The sequence below is a fragment of the Haliaeetus albicilla genome, chromosome 12 (genome assembly GCF_947461875.1).
Source record: "Haliaeetus albicilla chromosome 12, bHalAlb1.1, whole genome shotgun sequence".
Lineage (NCBI taxonomy): Eukaryota > Metazoa > Chordata > Aves > Accipitriformes > Accipitridae > Haliaeetus > Haliaeetus albicilla.
In genome coordinates this window covers 13,049,567-13,067,762 of record NC_091494.1, presented here as the reverse complement: position 1 = coordinate 13,067,762, position 18,196 = coordinate 13,049,567, and the positions used below count along the sequence as shown (strand labels likewise).

Sequence of the window (18,196 nt, the reverse complement as noted above, 5' to 3'; positions counted from 1 at the left end):
GTATTTGAAATCACAAACTGCTTTGAGAATCCGCAAGTATCCTTGTGTCACTGAGCTGTTGTTTCTGTCAACACTTCCACAGATATGAACATTTAGATTTTGATAAACTAGAAGAGAGTATATAAATTAAAATTTCCTCCTGGGGATTTTATTGGTTTGTTTGAGGTTTTTTTTTTGTTGTTTTTTTTTTTTAACCTTCTCCTTTGCAAGTTTGTCATAAAAATGAACAAAATTTGAGTGTGGTTATATCAGGTATATATAATTAACTCTGAGATAAATATTTATAAGGTTTTGTTGTTTGCTTGCTTTTTGTATTTGAAGTTTATAAATGTTAACTGTACTGCAATGGTGTCAGGATACTTGAAGTGCAAGTAGATAACCCCAGTAGATTGGATTCTGTGTTAGTGGCAAAAAAGAGCTTGTACAGGTGTATACGAGCCTGTGTAGGAGATAAAACAGGATAGTGCTACAAGTACACTTATGCAGGTATTCGTGTCTGCATAAAGCTTGTACCAACATAACTTAATAAACAAATGTAACTCTCCATCTTCCTCCAGTGACTTAACTAGTACCACAGTCTACAGGACCTGGGACTAGTCGAGACAGATGACATGAATTAGTTTCTTGGAACTCTATTTCAGATACAGGTTGACTTCTGTTTTAGTATACTTTTAATGTGCTTTTTGTCTTTGATTCCCTTTTGTTTATGATTTGGGAGAATCTGGAAACTAATTACTTCAATAGAGAAAAAGAGAGCTTTTTAATATATATTGCAGTGGTAATAGTTTAGAATGTTACATGAGAAATTCGGAGTTTTCTTAGTATTTTTATCATTAGCAAAATTAAGGCTTTAATTTCTACTCAGTACGCAAGGTTACTAGGTCATGCCATATTTCCTCTGGGGATAAATCCTGTAAAATTATGACTATATGAATTCATACATAGCAGGCTAAGAAAATGGGATATATATTATGTCCTTGTCTTTACTCAAACTTTGACAATTTATGAGACCTGAGGATCTGCCAAAATGTCGTCTTGTTGACTTACAGCCATTGAAGCAGATTTTCCTTTTGAAAAAAAATCCCCCCAAAATAAACCAACAAAACCTGCTAGTTGTCACACAGCTCAAGCATTTGGCTGATCTGTCACATACTTTCATAGGACTAACAAGATGTTTTACATTTGAGACATTGAGACATCCTCACACAACATTTTTCAGCCAGAGGGAGTATGAACCAAGCTGTAAGTGAACAGTATCTTTTGCTCTAACTGCTGTTAATAGTTCTTTCTGCTGATAGTCTTTATTAAACACAGTTCTCTTCCTGGCCTTGAAAGGGTGGCTATTAATATTCTGTTTTATTGGCTGAGCATCTGAATAAGGTTGTTTAATATTTGGGCAGAACTGAAACTGAAATCCTCACCTCTAAGGCAGCAAATCCAAGAGTTGTCCACTTTGCTATACTACGTTTCAGGAGACATTGATAAAATAATACGTGTAATCCACGCTAACCTAAGTATGGCTGTTTGCTTCCACTAACAGCTATGGAAGAGAAGTGTTACTTGGAATTTTAATCCTGCAGGAAATTCTAACTTGTCATCCCTAGGCTGCTATCTGAAATCAGAACAGAGAATGATATTTTTCACAGAGCAGAAATGAAAGTAATTGATTTGGAAAGGTTGAAATAATCACTCCTAAAATGCATTACTGTGATGGCATGCTTCCTTCTGTCCCCAGAAGACCCTTCTGTCCGCATAGACCCTTTATGGGTCACTGTTCCTGGCTGGACTTCATTTTTCATTATGCACCCAAAACCATATGACTACCATATTTAATCACAACTTGGTCAAAGGAAAAAAAAAACAACCCACGTGGCATTTATGGAAGGCACAGACCTACATGGCTTCTGGTGTAGAGGCTGGAATTACTGCTTTCAAAGGGAGGCTTGAATGACCCCACTTGCAGTGTGGATGTGTGGTCCTCCAGCAGTTACTTCTCTACATGGGCACCATGTACACCTTGCGCTGGCAATGGGCATGAATTTCATTGCAGGTAACAATGCAATGTTGGGTATGCAGTTGTGGGACCATAATGGAATACAGCAGATCAAAATCTGGTCCTTTTCTCTTTGCACTGCACCAGTTAGATACAGTCCCTCCTTATACAGTCCCTGCATGCATCTAAGGTGGATGTGATCTAGTACTAAGTTTAGAAGTAGCTTGTGCAGTTCATTTATATGTAGTGTTTTTGGAAGAATATAAATTGCTAGCTAACTTTTTATGAAATATTTAAGATTATTTCTGCCTATAATAATAGGTCAGCCCTGTCTTGGAGGCTGAAGAGATACCTTGATTTGGTCTTGTGTCTGTGTGATACCAAGCATAAGTCTTTGTGGTGTAACACTGGTATATGGAGTTCTGAGTAACACATGCCATATGGCTTAGGTTCCCTGCAACTCATGATTTTTTTCAAGCAGAGAATTTTTCACAGTCTCTTTCATTCCAGCAAGTAGGAAGAAGAGGCGGGACATGAAGCTTTCAGGCTACTTTTAAGGGGAATGAATATTTTAAAACTCAATGCTCGCTTTTCCGGTTCTTCATTTATAGAAATTTTAGGTAGGTCTTTGATGCTGACATCAGAAAAGCTGACCGATAATGAAATAAATCTCTCTCAAGGTAATTTTTTTTTCCCCACTGCTGCCTGCAGAGAGCCTGCATATACTGAATTATGACATGATAGTATAGAAAATCCTCTGTATAGGCCTTTTGAAAGTTTTGAATTTTGACCACTAGACAGAGTGGCAGTCTACAGGCAGTACAGGGAGAAGAAACTGTTGTGGAAGTTTTACTTACTTTATGTAACTATCATAGTTTTCTTTCTAATAATTGTGAAGAGTGACTGCCAGATATGATACAAATATAATTTTATATAGACAAAAAAATATACCTCAAGTAGGAAAAAAATCCTAAATGGGAGTAAGGAATCTACTGGAAAGATGGCAGACTTGTTTCAGATGTCTTTCTGTTCCTGGATATTGTCAGTTTGCGCTTAAATGAGTTTCACTGTCCCTTTTTACAGTCCCACATCTAGAACTTTAAAATTTTGCTTTTCCCCCTTCTGCTTTCCTGTAAGCAGTAGATCAAGTAAACTCAGCTACCCCAGAGCTATCTTCCATATAGACTAAAAGGAACAGCAACCTAGGCCCATTTTCCTTTTGCAGAAGCCTCAGATTGTAGGTTGGATTGACAGTGATGAAGTTTCCCCTCTTGCTTGCAAGGCATGTTTGTGAAGTTGTGTTCCAGCAAGTGTAAAAACATTGCAGTTTTTGTCTTTCCATGAATTCTGCCTGCTTCCTTTTCTGTACCCTCACTGTATCTAGTTTTCCTTCCTCTTCTTTCCTGAAGTTATTTCCTGTCCTTTTTCCATAGCATTGTCATTTATTATTGACCTAACACCCACTTTGTCTTCATGTGATATTGCTGGTACTTTCTGAATAGTCAGCTGCACAGAGAATCCATTATTTAGCTTGGAGAGCAAGCTCAATGTTATGTAAAGCTGGAGGACAAATTTTATAGTTCCTTCCTGGCATTTTGCTGTGCATGTGTGAAAAATCTGGAGTAAACATCCATAAACTGTTACATCCCTTTTTTTTAAAAAAGGGCACTGATTAAATGATATGGGCAGTGACTTTTTTTTTTTGTGGTAAGAAAATTTGGAAATAAATTCCATGGAACCAAATGTAATTTGATAATTTAGCCTTTAATAGCTTGAAATCTTCAGAATTCTAGAAGTTCACTCCTCCAAAGAGAAGGTAGTGTGGCATGACCTAAGCTTCCTTTAATGAAAAATCTTGAGCCGATTCAGTTCTAGGAGTTCAGGATTATGATATTGGATATGAGGGAGTTCTTGTTTTTCTGTCATCAAGGGAGCCAGGGAGGAGTCCTAGTGCCATAGGAAAAGTGGAAAAGTCAGATCTTTTTTTATTCTTCCATGTTCTTTCACTAGATGTATGCAAAAGAGCATACGTGTAATGCGAGGCAATACCTGTCAAGGACCTGTGGCTTTTTAAGGAGGCCAGGGAGCATATCCACTGGTGGGATAGTGTGTGTCCCCACATGCCGGTCAACATCTTTCCATGTATTATTATATCCCAGGAGCCCTGTCTGTCCAGTGCAGCTAGGTGGCTCACGTGCTGGAAGCAGAATGTGAGATGCTTTATGGCAGATGTGTTAGAGGCATGCTTAGTAATGAGGGTGTATGGACAGGATACAGAAGACCAAGCTTCATATGCAGAGCATGGCATTTAACAGGATTGGGAACACTTTTTTTTTTTTTTTTTAATAAATCTCTCCTGTAGATTTGTCTAAAGAAGAACTGAAATGGATGAGTGGACACAATTCCATGCCTTTGTGATGCTGTAATGTTAGGAAGGCTGCAGAGCCACTGAAGGGAACAGCTACATCTGGCACAGGAGTATGTTTCTCAAAGGCACTCTTTTCTGCTCATGTTGGCAGGGAGAGCAGTTGGGGTTCCAAATTACAGGTTGTTTTTTTTTTTTTTTGTAAGGTGGATCTTGCATAGCTCCTGGTAGCTAGCTTTAAGATAGCTGTGAAAGGAAATGTTTTGGAGGTGTTTTTTAAAAAGTGTTTTTGACCTGTTAAAACTTCAGTATTCCTCTCCTGTGGTTCTTTGTAAAGTATCATATTACCACTGAAGAACAAACTGCTACAGAAGAACATGCAGAGTATCGGATTTTCAGACATGAGAACCTCTGCTGACAAGTTCTCTTTATAAACAAAAATGTCATAGTTTCTATTTTTGGCAAAAATAAGTTGTTCAGAAAAATGAAACCACTTCTGAGTAATGATAAAATACGGGATTTTCATACCCACTGGAGGCCAGTATTTAAAATGAATGTTTAAACACCTTTATGAAGGCTTATTTTAAAAAGAAATCCCCAAACTGAAAGGCCTGAACAGCTTTGAGTGCCAATTTTGTTTGTTCACAAAAGTTTTTAAAGGTTTCTGTCCCTGAAAATGGAGTTAAAACACAAATTCGGTTTGGAATTTTGTGATTGCCTCAAGCAGTCCAAGGCCATGTTGCTGCCAAAATAGGTGATCCCATCATTCCCTGGTGCCTTACTTGTTGGTCTGATAGAAAACTGCTCATTTTTTTGCTGGATCAGTAACGCTGTGTGGCTGCATGGTTGCTGGCTCACAAAAGGAGCAGGGAGGATTGTACAAGCTGAGATAATGGGGTGCTAGAACTGTTGCTTTTGGGGATAGTGTGTTAGGCCTACATTTTTTAAGTCAGTTGGTAACATACAACGTTGAAGTGAAGTAAGACTCTTTCAAACCAGTGTATTTGGAACTTTTTAAAGAGCTTGATCCTGTAGCCTGATGAAACTGGATGTGACCACACAGGGAGTACACATAGTTTTCATGGGGTTTCAGAGTGAGGAAGTAGCTATGTAGATAAAAAGTCTTAGGCCTGCAGGCTCAGGCAGAGTCTATGGTAAACTCATTGAGTCAGTTTCTTTCAGCTCTTGCAGTTTTCAAGGAGATATTTGATTGAAAATTACTCTTCTGTTGAAATTTCAAATAAAATAACTTGTCTGGGGCATACAGTGAATACACTCCAATGATATTTGTAAAACAATGTGTTACCTAGTGGAGTGAATTTGCTTTGTTTGTGCCTGACTGTGTTTCCTTTAATTATGTGTCCTTTTGGACTTGCTCTAGACCATGGCTGGATTTACTGAACTTGTTGATCAGAAAATCCAGCTGTTTAAGTTTATATGGTATAACTATAGAAAATCAGGCTACTTCTTTTCTGGACTGTTCGCAAGTTTTCAGGTGAAACTTTGCTGCTCAATAAAATTTGGCTTGGTATGAACAGCAGATGAAGTTATCAGTCAGAAGATGTCAATATACTTTCATTGTTCTAAACTGCAGCTGAACTTTCAGTCTCTGAAAGATATTGATGGTTGTTTGTCCTTGACTGTATTATCTGTTGTTTGAGCAAGTAGAATATTTTCAAAAGAAAATAATTTATTGAAGTAGTTATTTCTTATGCCCTGATTAATTTTTATATGCTGTTGTGATAGTATTTGCTTCACAAATAGGAAATAAGAACTGATTTTATAAAATAATAGAATGACAGTCTTCTACCTTATTAAAAATTTACGCAGTATCATTGCTTCCGTTTTCTGAAAACTGTATTTTTAAACTCCTCTGAGACAGCAAATAAAATTACTAGCAAGACTATATTATTTAAAATGAAAATTATTAGTTTGGCAGAAAACGTGGAATTAGAATTTATATCACCCTCTATTTAAAAAAAAACTTCTATTTTTTTTTATAAGTAACTACAAGCAGCCCCGCAAACAGGGAAAATCTCTTCCTAACTACTGCTAAAATATCTAACCTCTTTTTGTAAGCTTAGGAGTGAACAAACTGTTCTGTCATAACATTTGAGGGCTTCAGCAGACTTAAAGAAGATTAAAACTGGACAGTTGTAGCTGTCAGTGCCCCCAGCTGTCAGCTTGTCTACTGTATCAGATGTCACAATTTTAATCGTTAATAGTATGTAACACAAGGCTGATTGCATTTACCTGAGTATGCCAGTCTGCAAATTTTTGTGGCTGAGGTGTATACTCAACCATCAGAGTTTTCAGGTGTTCTCATTTTTGACATAGTGACATCCTTCAGAGGAGTGGGGCGGGCTGACAGGAAAGGAACAGATTCAGTCCTCATATCTTAATCTGTTGCTTTAAGCCTGCTAAAGCCTGAGATGCCAACTGTACAATGTGTGTGTAGAAATATGACTGTAACTGTAATTAAACAATTAACATCATTAGAGGGTTTAGGCTTTCATCAGAAAGGCTGTGTGTGAGGAAAACCAGCAATGCTTTTTTAAATTTAAAAATGTTTACAATATTGCAAACCCAGTGTTCTCGTGTATTGTAAAATAACTTTTTGATATTATAAAGTTCATGGGAGTATTATCCACTGTGGCTTGACATCCTATAAAATAGCAACTCTAAGTAAAGCCTTCAAATATTTGAATGGTAGGGCCAGCTGTCTTATTTTCTTGTAGATGTAATGGGGATTTATATATATAATTTTTTTTCACAGTTCCAGGAAGATAAAATGTTTTATTTAAAGAATTGTTGTTTTAGCATTTTGATTTCTACAAGGTTTTATCCTTCTGTATAGTAAAATCAAGTGTTTTATTAGCATAATGCACATGAAGAAGACAAATACACTTATTTCTTTATAGTTTTAGAGACAAATTAAATACATTAATGGTTAATTTAAGGTAGGCTATTAGCCAAAGTACTGTTTTCACTATACACTAGGGGTTTTGGTGTTTTGTGGTTGTTTTTGAGGGGTTTGGGATTGGTTTGTTTGTTTGTTTGTTTTCTGGTTATTTAATATTTTTAGCAACTTTTGCAACATGTTTGAAAGCACAGCTTTTGCAGTCACATTTGAATTTGACATATTGTAATTTATTGCTTATCTATTCTTTATGCTGATTGATGTGAATCTTTTTTTTTAAGTTTTAGGTTTCTTTTTATTGACCACTTTTTCTTGTGTTTGTTAATTGTTGCCACTATTGGCAAATTCAGCTGAACTTTACTCTTTTTATAGGTCTGCTAATACATACAGCTTTAAAGTGTAGTGTAAACTTTCATATACTAAGCAATTTGTCTAAATTTATTGGTGGCATTTCTAATCTTGCTAGAATTGCTAAGGGGAGAGCCTTTTTAAAGACATTCACATATTCATCTACTGTGGATGTATGCTACCAACTATGTCATGGTTTTTTTTCATTTACATGGTTACATACAAATATGCCATGAGTGATTTTAACTTACTTGGAGTAGTATCAGCACACTGTATTCTGCAAACTAGATTTCTTTTTATAAAGTTAGAGTTCTGAATAATTTGTATTTTCTGAAACCGCTAATTGAGACGCTTTAAACAATTGCTTGCTCTTTAGGAGATACAGAATTGTGTTGATTTTTTTCATGGGCTGTTTGAAGTCTCTTTGTTAGTAATTTTCAGTTACAAAATCATGTCTTGTTAACACTTTTTCCCTAGACAATCATGCAGATTTGATTTAGCAGTCTGAGAAACTTTATTTCATAATTTTTATTTTGCTAAAACTTGAAATTATTTTTTATTATTTCATTACCTACCCATAGTAGTAACTTCAGGTCAACATCATATAATATAACAGTAATAAAAAAATGGAAAGCATAAAAGCTTCAAAATGTTTACCTTATTTGAAAACAACTTTTGAACTTTTAAAAAGACTTCCTTTTTGTTGCCTTAAGCAAACATAGAATGATTTTGAGACACTGATGAATGTAGCTGACCCACTGAACAGTTTAAGGAACAGAGTGGAGAGCCTGGTTTCTTTCCTACCTCCAGGAACCATTCATTAGCTTAGTGTGGTCTCGTTCCTTTGCAGTGTATATTCTAAGTTGTAACTCTGTACAGTGCTATCTCTTTCTCCTTTGCTTTCTCAGCCACCAGCAGTGGAGCTCAGAAGCTGATTTCAGTGCCCTGGTCAAAACCCCACTAAATCAGTGACCATTGACTCTGGGTGATTATAATTGGCTTCTTCTATTTTTACTTTGTCATTTTTGTCTCAGCTTATACATTGAAACAGTGTAATAAATGTGAGATGTTTTGAGTATTCAGAAAAGAAGGTAAAAAAAGTATGGAGAAATACATAGAATGGAGGCCCAGGATAATGAAGTGTATTGGTCCTTGCTCTTTCCTTCCATTGTTCTTGCTCCTTCATTTTTCCACTTCCCTTCGCCTTCTCTGGCTCATCTTTGCTTTTTCCCTTGTTCTGTTTCTCTTCCTACTCCATGAGGTCTTAAATGGAGATCAAATTTGTAGTGTCTATTTACTTCGCTTTACTAAGGGAATTTAACCCCTGAGTTAATTTTGGTGAATTTAACTTGTTCACAGAATCTTTTAATATCTAATGAAGACATTGACAGTGAGACTGCTTTTTTTCTTCATTAAAACAATCACTTGATATCTAGCATTGTATTTGGAGAAACGTGCGCTGATTACTTCAAATGAAGCAAGCCTGCTGTTGAGGAGGAGCTGGAGTTGGTTTTCAGGGAGAAGAAGAGATTTTTTTGAGGGAAGCTGTCCTGCTAGAAGGAAGATTTGGGTGGAAACTAGCATACTATAAATATTGAACCAAAATTTTAGTTCACTGTCAGGAAAAAATGATAACTCTGCTGTTGATTAGAGTATTTGAGGGAGATGTTCCGTGCCGAGATACGCAGGAGAGTGAAACTGGCTGCAGAGGTTTGTTTTTCCTTGAGACATCCTGTTGTTTCTGTGTCCTCTTGATGACTATTCACCGTTGTTTAGTGATCTTGGTTTTGTCAGACTTCAGTAATGACTCAACCTTCCAGCTCAGTTCAAAAGTTTATTCCCTCCAGGTTTTGCATCAGTCTGACAGAGTCTTGTGTTCCATTCTTTTATAGGCACAGCTCTTCCTGTCACTGCCTTGCCTCTGCCACTAGACAGTTGGCTCATAATATGCAACAGACAGTAAAGTAAAACTACCCACAAAACCAGCTCTTACAGAAAGAAAGAATGGCATTTAACATTAAAAGCGCATTTATTGTTTTCTAGAACTGTAACAGTTTTGGCACATATAGGCTGGAGTCAGCATTCCTATTGCTACTGAAAAAGGTACTGTCAGCCTTGGAAATTCTAGCAGTATTTTTCCATTTCTGTTGCTCAGCAAAGTATCTGTTTTAAAATAGCAACCGGAGTTTTTTTGGAACAAGCCCACAGTTGGGGGATTGTTAAATTAATCTGTAGGAAAGTTTATTATTATGGATGACAATGAGATAATAAATTAAAAAGTTTATTTTCAGATGTCTTTGCAAACAGATGTTGAAAACCAGGTACATAAAAGCGCAACTCAAAGGCATGAGGATATCGACCTTCCTTGCAGTGCTTTACTTACCTAAAACTCTTAACCTAAAACTGCCTGGTTGTATTTTGCTCTTCTGGGCTTATGTTTAAATGTTAATATGGCTGGCTATAAAATGATCATTGATTTGTGAAGGGTACAGTCTTTCAGTAAATAGAGTGGAGATACCCAAAATAAAAGCTGCTTTGACTCAAAAAAAATTAGACTAGAATTACTTATATTTGAAGTAATTTGATTCCAAAGCAACTAGCACCAACTCTGTGTAGGTAATCTTAACCATTGCTATTTCTTAACATTTACAGTCATAAAACAACATTACATTGATCCAGAATCAGTCAGTCAGACATTTGTCTTTGTATCACAATGCATTTGCTTTGGGCGTTGTATAGCTTGTATATTGAGTTCTCTGCGTATAACTGTTAGTCTTCATAGTTACATTGAATGGTGGAATAAAGTAATTAATGAAATAATTGGAAGTATTTAAAACAATGATATTTTTGTAATTTTTCTTCTATTCAGCTATAATCCTTTGATAATCATGGAGCCATATTTTGCTGGGTTTAAGCACGTGCAGCAGGAGTATGAAGTCACTCTTGAACTCGCAAGTGAGGAGACTCAAAAAACTAGAAATGCACAAAATTCTAGGACAGGTTCTTACGGTGTCAGTATTAGAGTCCAAGGAATTGATGGACATCCTTACATAGTACTAAACAATACGGAAGGATGTTTGTCAGAAAATCCTCCTCCTTTTGGAAAAGAACAGCAAGTCATTTCTCAGACTGTAAGCAAGCCAGCTACAGACTCCAATACTGCTTTTAAGTTGGAGGACAAAAACAGTGAACACACTAAGTTTCCTGGAACACAGCACATGCAACCCTGTATGCTTAAAAGCGTAAAGATAACCAGTCTGGATGAAAAGGAAAATGGAGTATCAGATTTTAAAGATGGAACAATGAAATCCTCCAATTTGTTGAACTTTCAAAGACATCCTGAACTTTTACAGCCTTATGATCCTGAAAAAAATAACTTGAACTTGGATAATTACCAGTCTTCTGTGTGCAGTAAATCTGAATCTTTTGTGGATGAAAAAACTGAAGCAAAGCCTTGGATTTCCTCATCTAAAGTACTGTCCCTACAAAAAACAAATACATATATTGCAGAGCCAACCAAAGCAAATTCAAAAAAGGTGTATTTGAATAGGTCATTAGAAGTAGAAGACCAAAATAAGCAGCAGTTGGATTGTCCCAGTAGCATGATCAGCCCCAACAAAGTGTGTGTTTCAGAATCATTTTCATCTGCAGGAGGATCCCCATGTGTTAGTCCCACTGCTTATCCAGAGACAAGAAAACCTAGACCAGATGTTCTTCCCTTCCGCAGACAAGATTCAGCTGGGCCAGTATTGGATGACTCACGAAGATCATCGTCCTCATCAGCTACTCCCACTTCTGCAAATTCCTTATACAGATTTTTACTTGATGACCAAGAGTATGCCATCTATGCAGACAATGTTAATCGGCATGAAAACAGAAGATACATCCCATTTTTGCCTGGAACTGGTCGTGATATTGACACTGGCTCACTTCCAGGAGTAGATCAGCTAATTGAAAAGTTTGATAAGAAAGTTGATCCTCACAGAAGAGGTAGGTCAGGAAAAAGGAATAGAATTAATCCAGATGATCGTAAAAGATCGAGAAGCGTTGATAGTGCCTTGTCATTAGGGCTTGATGTAAATTCAGATTATTTAGATGAATTCAGTAAAAGCTTGGGTAAGTCAACTGAGCACTTGCTGAGACCATCTAAAGTTTGCCTTTACAAGCAGTTATCCAGAGATCAAAAGTCACCTTCCAAAGAGATGAAGATTTCTGCTCGAAGTATTGGAAAACTGCAAATGCCTGATAAAGCCACTCAGAACAGCAATTTCAATTCTTTGCAATACCATAAACAAAATGGAGCTGATACCGAGAGCTTGATGTTTAGGTCGTCTACACTCCCAGGACAGAATAAAAGAGAGGAAGTTAGAACAGTTACTTCTACTTTGTTGTTGCCAAACCGCATCACAATTCCATCTGATTCAGGAGCCAAGATGATTTCTGTAAAAACATTTTCATCTGTCCCTAATATGCAGGTAATTTTGAATTTACTCTTTAAGTTGTGTTTTGCACTCTAGCGTACTAAAACTGTCATACTGTTAAATACATATTTTTCTGCTCTTCATTAGAACAGTCTCCTAGCACACAATACTTCCAAATGGGATAGCAGAATTGTTCTGGAGAAATATAAATACAAAAATTACTCCTGTAGTTGCATGTGTAGAAAATGTGGTTTGTAAAACAGCTTGTTCTTGTATGGTTGAAGGTAGATGGTGGGGCCAAAGAAGATTATTGTAAATGATGTTATAATGATTCTTAACCATAAATGCACAAAAGTGGACTACTGAAATGTATGTAACTCAATGCAAAAATATGTTTTCTTTCTTTTGGTGTGGAGTACACTTTATTCTTGCAGTAAACCAAAACTCCAATGGATCTTTGTGAACTTTAGGTCCACAGTACATAAATGTTTTCAGAATAGAATAGAATAGAGAATGTCAATTGTACAGGTTGTATTTACAATCCTCATAGAATTATATTTTTTTGTCATTTTATCTTGTCCTTTTAGGCAACTCCTGATCTCTTAAAAGGCCAGCAAGATCTTGCACAGCAAACGAATGAAGAGACTGCTAAACAGATACTTTACAATTACCTTAAGGAAGGGTTAGTAAACATAGTTAACTTTTGGAGAGGAGACTTATTTTCTCAATGTTTATTTTCTATTACATTTAAAATGTGAAACTGTAAAATCAAAGCTATAATTAAACGAAATGTCTGTTTTATAATTCTGTATCTCAGCTGTGTCCTTTAAGGCATTATAGGATCTCAAAATACCCAGGCAATCAGGACTTACATAAGGTATTGTACAGCATTTGATTAAATGTACTTGAAATTTGTGAATCAGAATATGTTTTGTCTTGTTAAATACTTCTGGAGTTAAACTTCATGTGATATGGAGGCTCATGAAGAATTATACCTCATGCGAGTTTAAGCTTGTGGATTTTTTAAACAACAAAAAAGTGTTGTTTCTTAAGGTTTGACAGAAGCTTCTCTTGTTGCTGTGTGCATTTAATCCTTTGTCCATCTGTAACTCTTTTACTTGGTATTTTCTAATGATAACTTTATTGAAAGATGAAGGAAGGAGAAATGAATTAAAATATACATAATGCACTTAAATTTCTTTGCATTCCTGATGTAACAGGTTCTGGGAGCTGTTGAAGTGTTATTTTATGGTGCAGTAGTTGGGACTTGAAAAACCTAGTACTAATTACTCCTAATTTCAGTATGTTTGAATAATATACATGCTGAATACCTGTCTTTCCACAGCTATAGTCTTGTAGAAGAGAGTTGCAATTAAGAGTTCAGTGATTTTTTTTTTTATTTTTTAATTTTTTTTAAGAAAAAAATTGGAATATTAATGTTTAACAGCCTCTCTTTAAAGTGTTTAATGAAATCATAGTTAAGATAATTTCTGACTGGTTCATATTAGATTTTTTTTTTAATATTGGTGATTTCCAATAGTTTGGACACTGAATTTGTTTTGATGTTAACAAAATAGTACCTTTGATCATATCATTGTATACTTGTACTGTGTTTTAGAAGTGCTGATAATGATGATGCGACAAAGAGGAAAGTCAACTTGGTTTTTGAGAAAATTCAGACTTTAAAGTCAAGAGCTGCTGGAAAGACGCAGGTAAACAGGTTTTTTTGGCTTGTTTCGTAGTGATACAGTGTTCAAACAGGGCTTTAAAAATTTGAATCCCCTTACTGACTTCAATTAGACTATTCTTGTAGTCCCTCAGTAGTATAGCTTAATTTTAATCATGCACTGAGGTGACTTATGGGAAATCTATTTGTTAAGAATTAAAAAAGAATGTAAAGGAGTCTACCACAAGAGCTACATTTTGCTTCTACATTTTAGGAGACGGATGCAAACTTAATGTGAACATCAAAAGGTTGTTGGATCAAAGAAAAAGCTAACATATGTAGCTTTAAAAAATAATGGTGGAGTATCTTCTTGTTATAGTGATATAAATAGATATCTAAGTGGAGAGAGTATTTTAATTTAATTGTAATTTAGAAAAGCAGTAATCTAGGATATGGTTTAAAAGCCATATTACAATAATAGCATTTGACAATCTGCCGACTGAAGTTTTTGTTTCCTGCTACATGGTGCACTGTTTTTTCAGTTTTAAAGCAAAGCGAAGAAATGCCCAGTTGTTGCAGTGATGGCATAAGAAGGATTAAATGCTTACTTTTGATGATTATTTTATCCTGGGCTATAATTAGTCAAAATGAAAATATAAAGCACATCTTAAGAAATTACCAAAAAACAGTGTTTGAAAATCTGTCTTGACATATGAGCATGCATGCCTTTGATGTCCATTTTGTGTAATTGGTGGTATCTCAGTCAAATTTGGCCCCAAGTACTTGTGATTTAATTAATTTGAATTTTTCTTTAGCTTTGTATATTTTCTGTATTATTGGCAACATGCCTTGAGCAATTACCAAGAAGTTTTATGAAAATCAAATCATGGTTCCTTTGAAAACATTAGCTTGGCTTGACCCATATGAAAAGTCTCTGGTGAGCTCAGGCATTTGATGCTCCACTTTATTAGCCTTGCTTGTAGCTTTACTTTAGATTTTAAAAAACAATTGTCAAAGAACATCTTGGCTTTTTGGGAACAAATATCTCTAATTGTAGGTTTCGGATTCTTCAGCTGAAGTAAAAGCACTGGTGGAACAAAAAGCAGAACTTGAAAGGAAAGTGGAAGAATTAGAGAAAAAACTGGATCTAGAAATTAGGGTATGGTGCTTCGTTACTATAAAGCTTTTGCCTATTTCAAATATACTTTTTTAAGTAAGTGACAACTGATCACACAGCTGAATCTTTTTTGCTTCATATTGTTTTTAATGCAGATATACCTGTGGTTTTACAGACAACTTTTTGTTTTAAGTGTAGTTGCTCATAGCGTTGTTATCATTTTTAAGAAATCTCTTTCTTCTTAGTATTTGAGAAATTTGGAGCAGTGAATAAAAATGTTAGGCACATGCACATAAAATTTCCTAGGTATCTGCAGAGGTAAATGTTAATCTGTTGACTGCAGTGAGACAGAGATGGAGTGAGAGACACACTGTATTACTCATGTAGCTGCTGTTTATTAATTACAGCATTATTTTTGCAGTGCTGAATTCAAAGTAATTAAGTACAGCCATGCTCTGAAGACATGAGAACAACAGCTTGGCATCTTTCAGTTTGCATTTTGAGTCTGTGTTAAGAATCAATGTACTTGAAACTGATTAGATAGTACTGAGGAGACTTCACTTCTCACATTTCTAATAAAAATCGAAAAGCAGTGCTTTGTGTGTTTTAATAAACATTCCAAGCTTTTAATATTCATAAAATTAATAAGGACTTCTACAAGTGAAAAATACCAAAGTCTTGAAATGGCTTCTTTCGTATAATAAAAAAGAGCCTTTAATTTATTTATGATTAGTCTATTATCTTGCTTAACTTTTGGTGTACAAAATTCAGAATCAGCAAAATTCCAAAGAAGAGATTGATGCTGCACAAGCAAGCCTGAAAGATCTTCAGTTGCAACTTGATGAAAGTATATGTGAAAAAGAAGCCTTAAAAAAGCAGCTGGAAGAAAGTGAGAAGGAACTCAGGCAAAACCTAGAGGAGTGAGTTAATTCTAGAAAAGTTATTCATTGGAATTTGTACCTTTTCTTGAACCTTTTAGATTAAAAGTACCTGTGTCTTCAGAATATGTTAAGGGAATCAGACAGAGTGACGTTTGTTATTATAGGAAATGTTTCTACTGTTCAGAAGAGGCATGTTTTTAGAATATCTGGAAGAGGAAGATTGCCGAATTTATAGTCTTGCTCTTAGTGTGAATTGCTTTTAATAGTTCACGGTCATAATACATAGTTCAACTCTTTAAGGAAACACTTGAATACTTTAGTTAAGAACATAGTACCAGGTTTGAAATAAAATACAACTTTCAACTTAAGTATCTACTTAAGAGAGTTCTCATTTTTACCCCTCTGACACTTCATTTTTCTGCCTTATTATATCCCATTCCCTTGTGGGGAACATCGGAATAGATACTTGTATCTTTTTAGTACTTGAAAGAACAAATTAGTATTTTTACAAATTAAAAAATCCTGTCTGATTTTTCCTGTTGAGGCTTTTTCAAGTGAAGATGGAGCAGGAACAGCACCAGACTGAGATCAGAGATCTTCAAGACCAGCTCTCTGAGATGCATGATGAACTGGATAATGCCAAACATACTGATGAAGGGGAGAAAGAGGTTCTGATTGAGGTTAGTTATAAAGTACCAGAAGAAGGATGAAAAAGTCAGAAGAATTGCATGAAAAGTGGGAACTAAGATACAGGTAGAAGAAATACATGCCTTAGCTTTTCCCATTCTTTCAGTCCAAGATGGTATAGCATTATTAGGTGACCTAAGAAAGCATGTTATAATAATTACATTAACACTAAAAGGAATACAAAGTACAAGTACCATTGGTTTATAGAATAGGAGAACAAATAACATAATGGTTGAGGGACAGCTGAGTCCTATTAGCAGATAATCATCTCAGCTTTAACAATTAGATAGGATTTTGGGTCAGAACATGGAAGATCAGTTTAAAGAAGGTGTACATATTAGCAAGGCCAGGTGAGATTCAACTAAGAAAATTAAAACAACTCACCAAAGCTGTCTCTAAATTGTTGACTCTCTATTGATGGGACCAGGGGGAGAAGAGAAGGGATAGAGTCTGAAGAGGAACAAGAGTGTTATGGGTTTTCTGTCACCTTGGGATGAAAGAGGAATTGGCTGTAGCCCTGGTTATAGTAATATACTGATGATGAAATAGAGAACACTGCTTATTAAATTTGTTGATAAGGGTGTATAAGAGCATCAGTGTATAATGGTTCAAAAGGAAGATTAGAATTCAGAATTATCTTAATACTTTGTAATACCAAAACGATTAACTTTGCTTAATACTAGTGCAAAGAACTAGCTTAAGAAATGAAAGCTGAATAAATAGGGAGCAAAAGCATAGACAATAGATCACAGGAATATTAAAGATGGTTCTATGTAAGACATGCTGAGTAGAATAACTACCTTATTTTGTGTAGGTGAGATTTGATTACTCTCTTAAATTACTGTTTTAAATCTCAGGCACTGCAGTTGAAAGTTGTACATAAGTAGGCCAATGTCTGGAATGATGGTGATAGTACTGAAAAACATTACCTATGAAGGAGGACTTGAATCTGAATGGAGGAGTGAGGGAAGAGTCAAAAGCACATCTTATATAATGTTGCTGTAAAGGAGATAATGATCAATTTTTCTATGTTGTGTGGGGATAGAGTAAGAAATGAGAGACTTGGCTGCAGAGATTTAAAGTAAGCATTGTAAACATTTTCTGTCAATATGGATAATTAAACAGTGGAACACGGCCATCTGGGATGGTAGTAGAATCCCTTTCGTTGTAGGCTTTTAAGGACAGAATAGATGATGTATGTCAGGAATGGTTTAGATGTACTGATCCTGCTTCAGCAGAGGGGGAGTTTACATTCTTTTTGAAAGTGCAATTATTTACAACTTGAGAAATACCAAATTAGATATTTCTTGAAGCTGTACATTTTTGATTGTTGCTGTTATTTTATTCTGTGTTTGTATACATGCATGTGTGTATTTATTCTTCAGATGCACTGACTGCCCACTTCCTTCCCAGCAATTTGGAGAGGGGAAATGACTTCTAGGGTGAACATGGTGGGAGGAGGAAGGGTGTAAAAGCATGGACTCAGTTGGGAAGCACTTGTTTTGTCTTCAGCACTTGCAGAAGCAACTTTCTTTATTCTTTCCAGCAGAAAAGACAACAAGGAATTATCATTGGGTTCACTTCTCTTGCAGTGTGGGGGAAAAAAGGTTTTTCTTCTTATCTACCTCTTTGCTACAGAAGGTAGGACTGGGGGAGTTGTTAAATTGCAACTTTAGTTTGACTCCTGCTTTATTTACAGACAGCATAACATACACCATCAAAATCTTTTCATAGTTTTACAGCATCAGATACGTTGACCCATTATGTAAAACATAGCTATACGTTCTACGTCTAATAC

The 18,196-nt window shown here is 35.6% G+C and overlaps 1 protein-coding gene across 4 annotated transcripts in view; it reads left to right on the top strand.

The window, feature by feature from the left end:
* Nucleotides 1-10,495: 10,495 nt before the first annotated feature.
* CGNL1 (cingulin like 1) overlaps nucleotides 10,496-18,196 on the top strand; it is a 48,209-nt gene continuing 40,508 nt past the window's right edge. For 2 of the 4 annotated variants that reach the window (XM_069798126.1, XM_069798128.1), the window contains exons 1-6: nucleotides 10,496-12,101; nucleotides 12,635-12,729; nucleotides 13,666-13,759; nucleotides 14,771-14,872; nucleotides 15,602-15,750; nucleotides 16,256-16,391. In XM_069798126.1, the coding sequence (XP_069654227.1) occupies nucleotides 10,515-12,101; nucleotides 12,635-12,729; nucleotides 13,666-13,759; nucleotides 14,771-14,872; nucleotides 15,602-15,750; nucleotides 16,256-16,391 (2,163 nt within the window). In that variant the 5' untranslated portion in view covers nucleotides 10,496-10,514. The remainder of the gene's footprint in view (nucleotides 12,102-12,634; nucleotides 12,730-13,665; nucleotides 13,760-14,770; nucleotides 14,873-15,601; nucleotides 15,751-16,255; nucleotides 16,392-18,196) is intronic. The other 2 variants (XM_069798127.1, XM_069798129.1) reach the window with 2 other exon arrangements.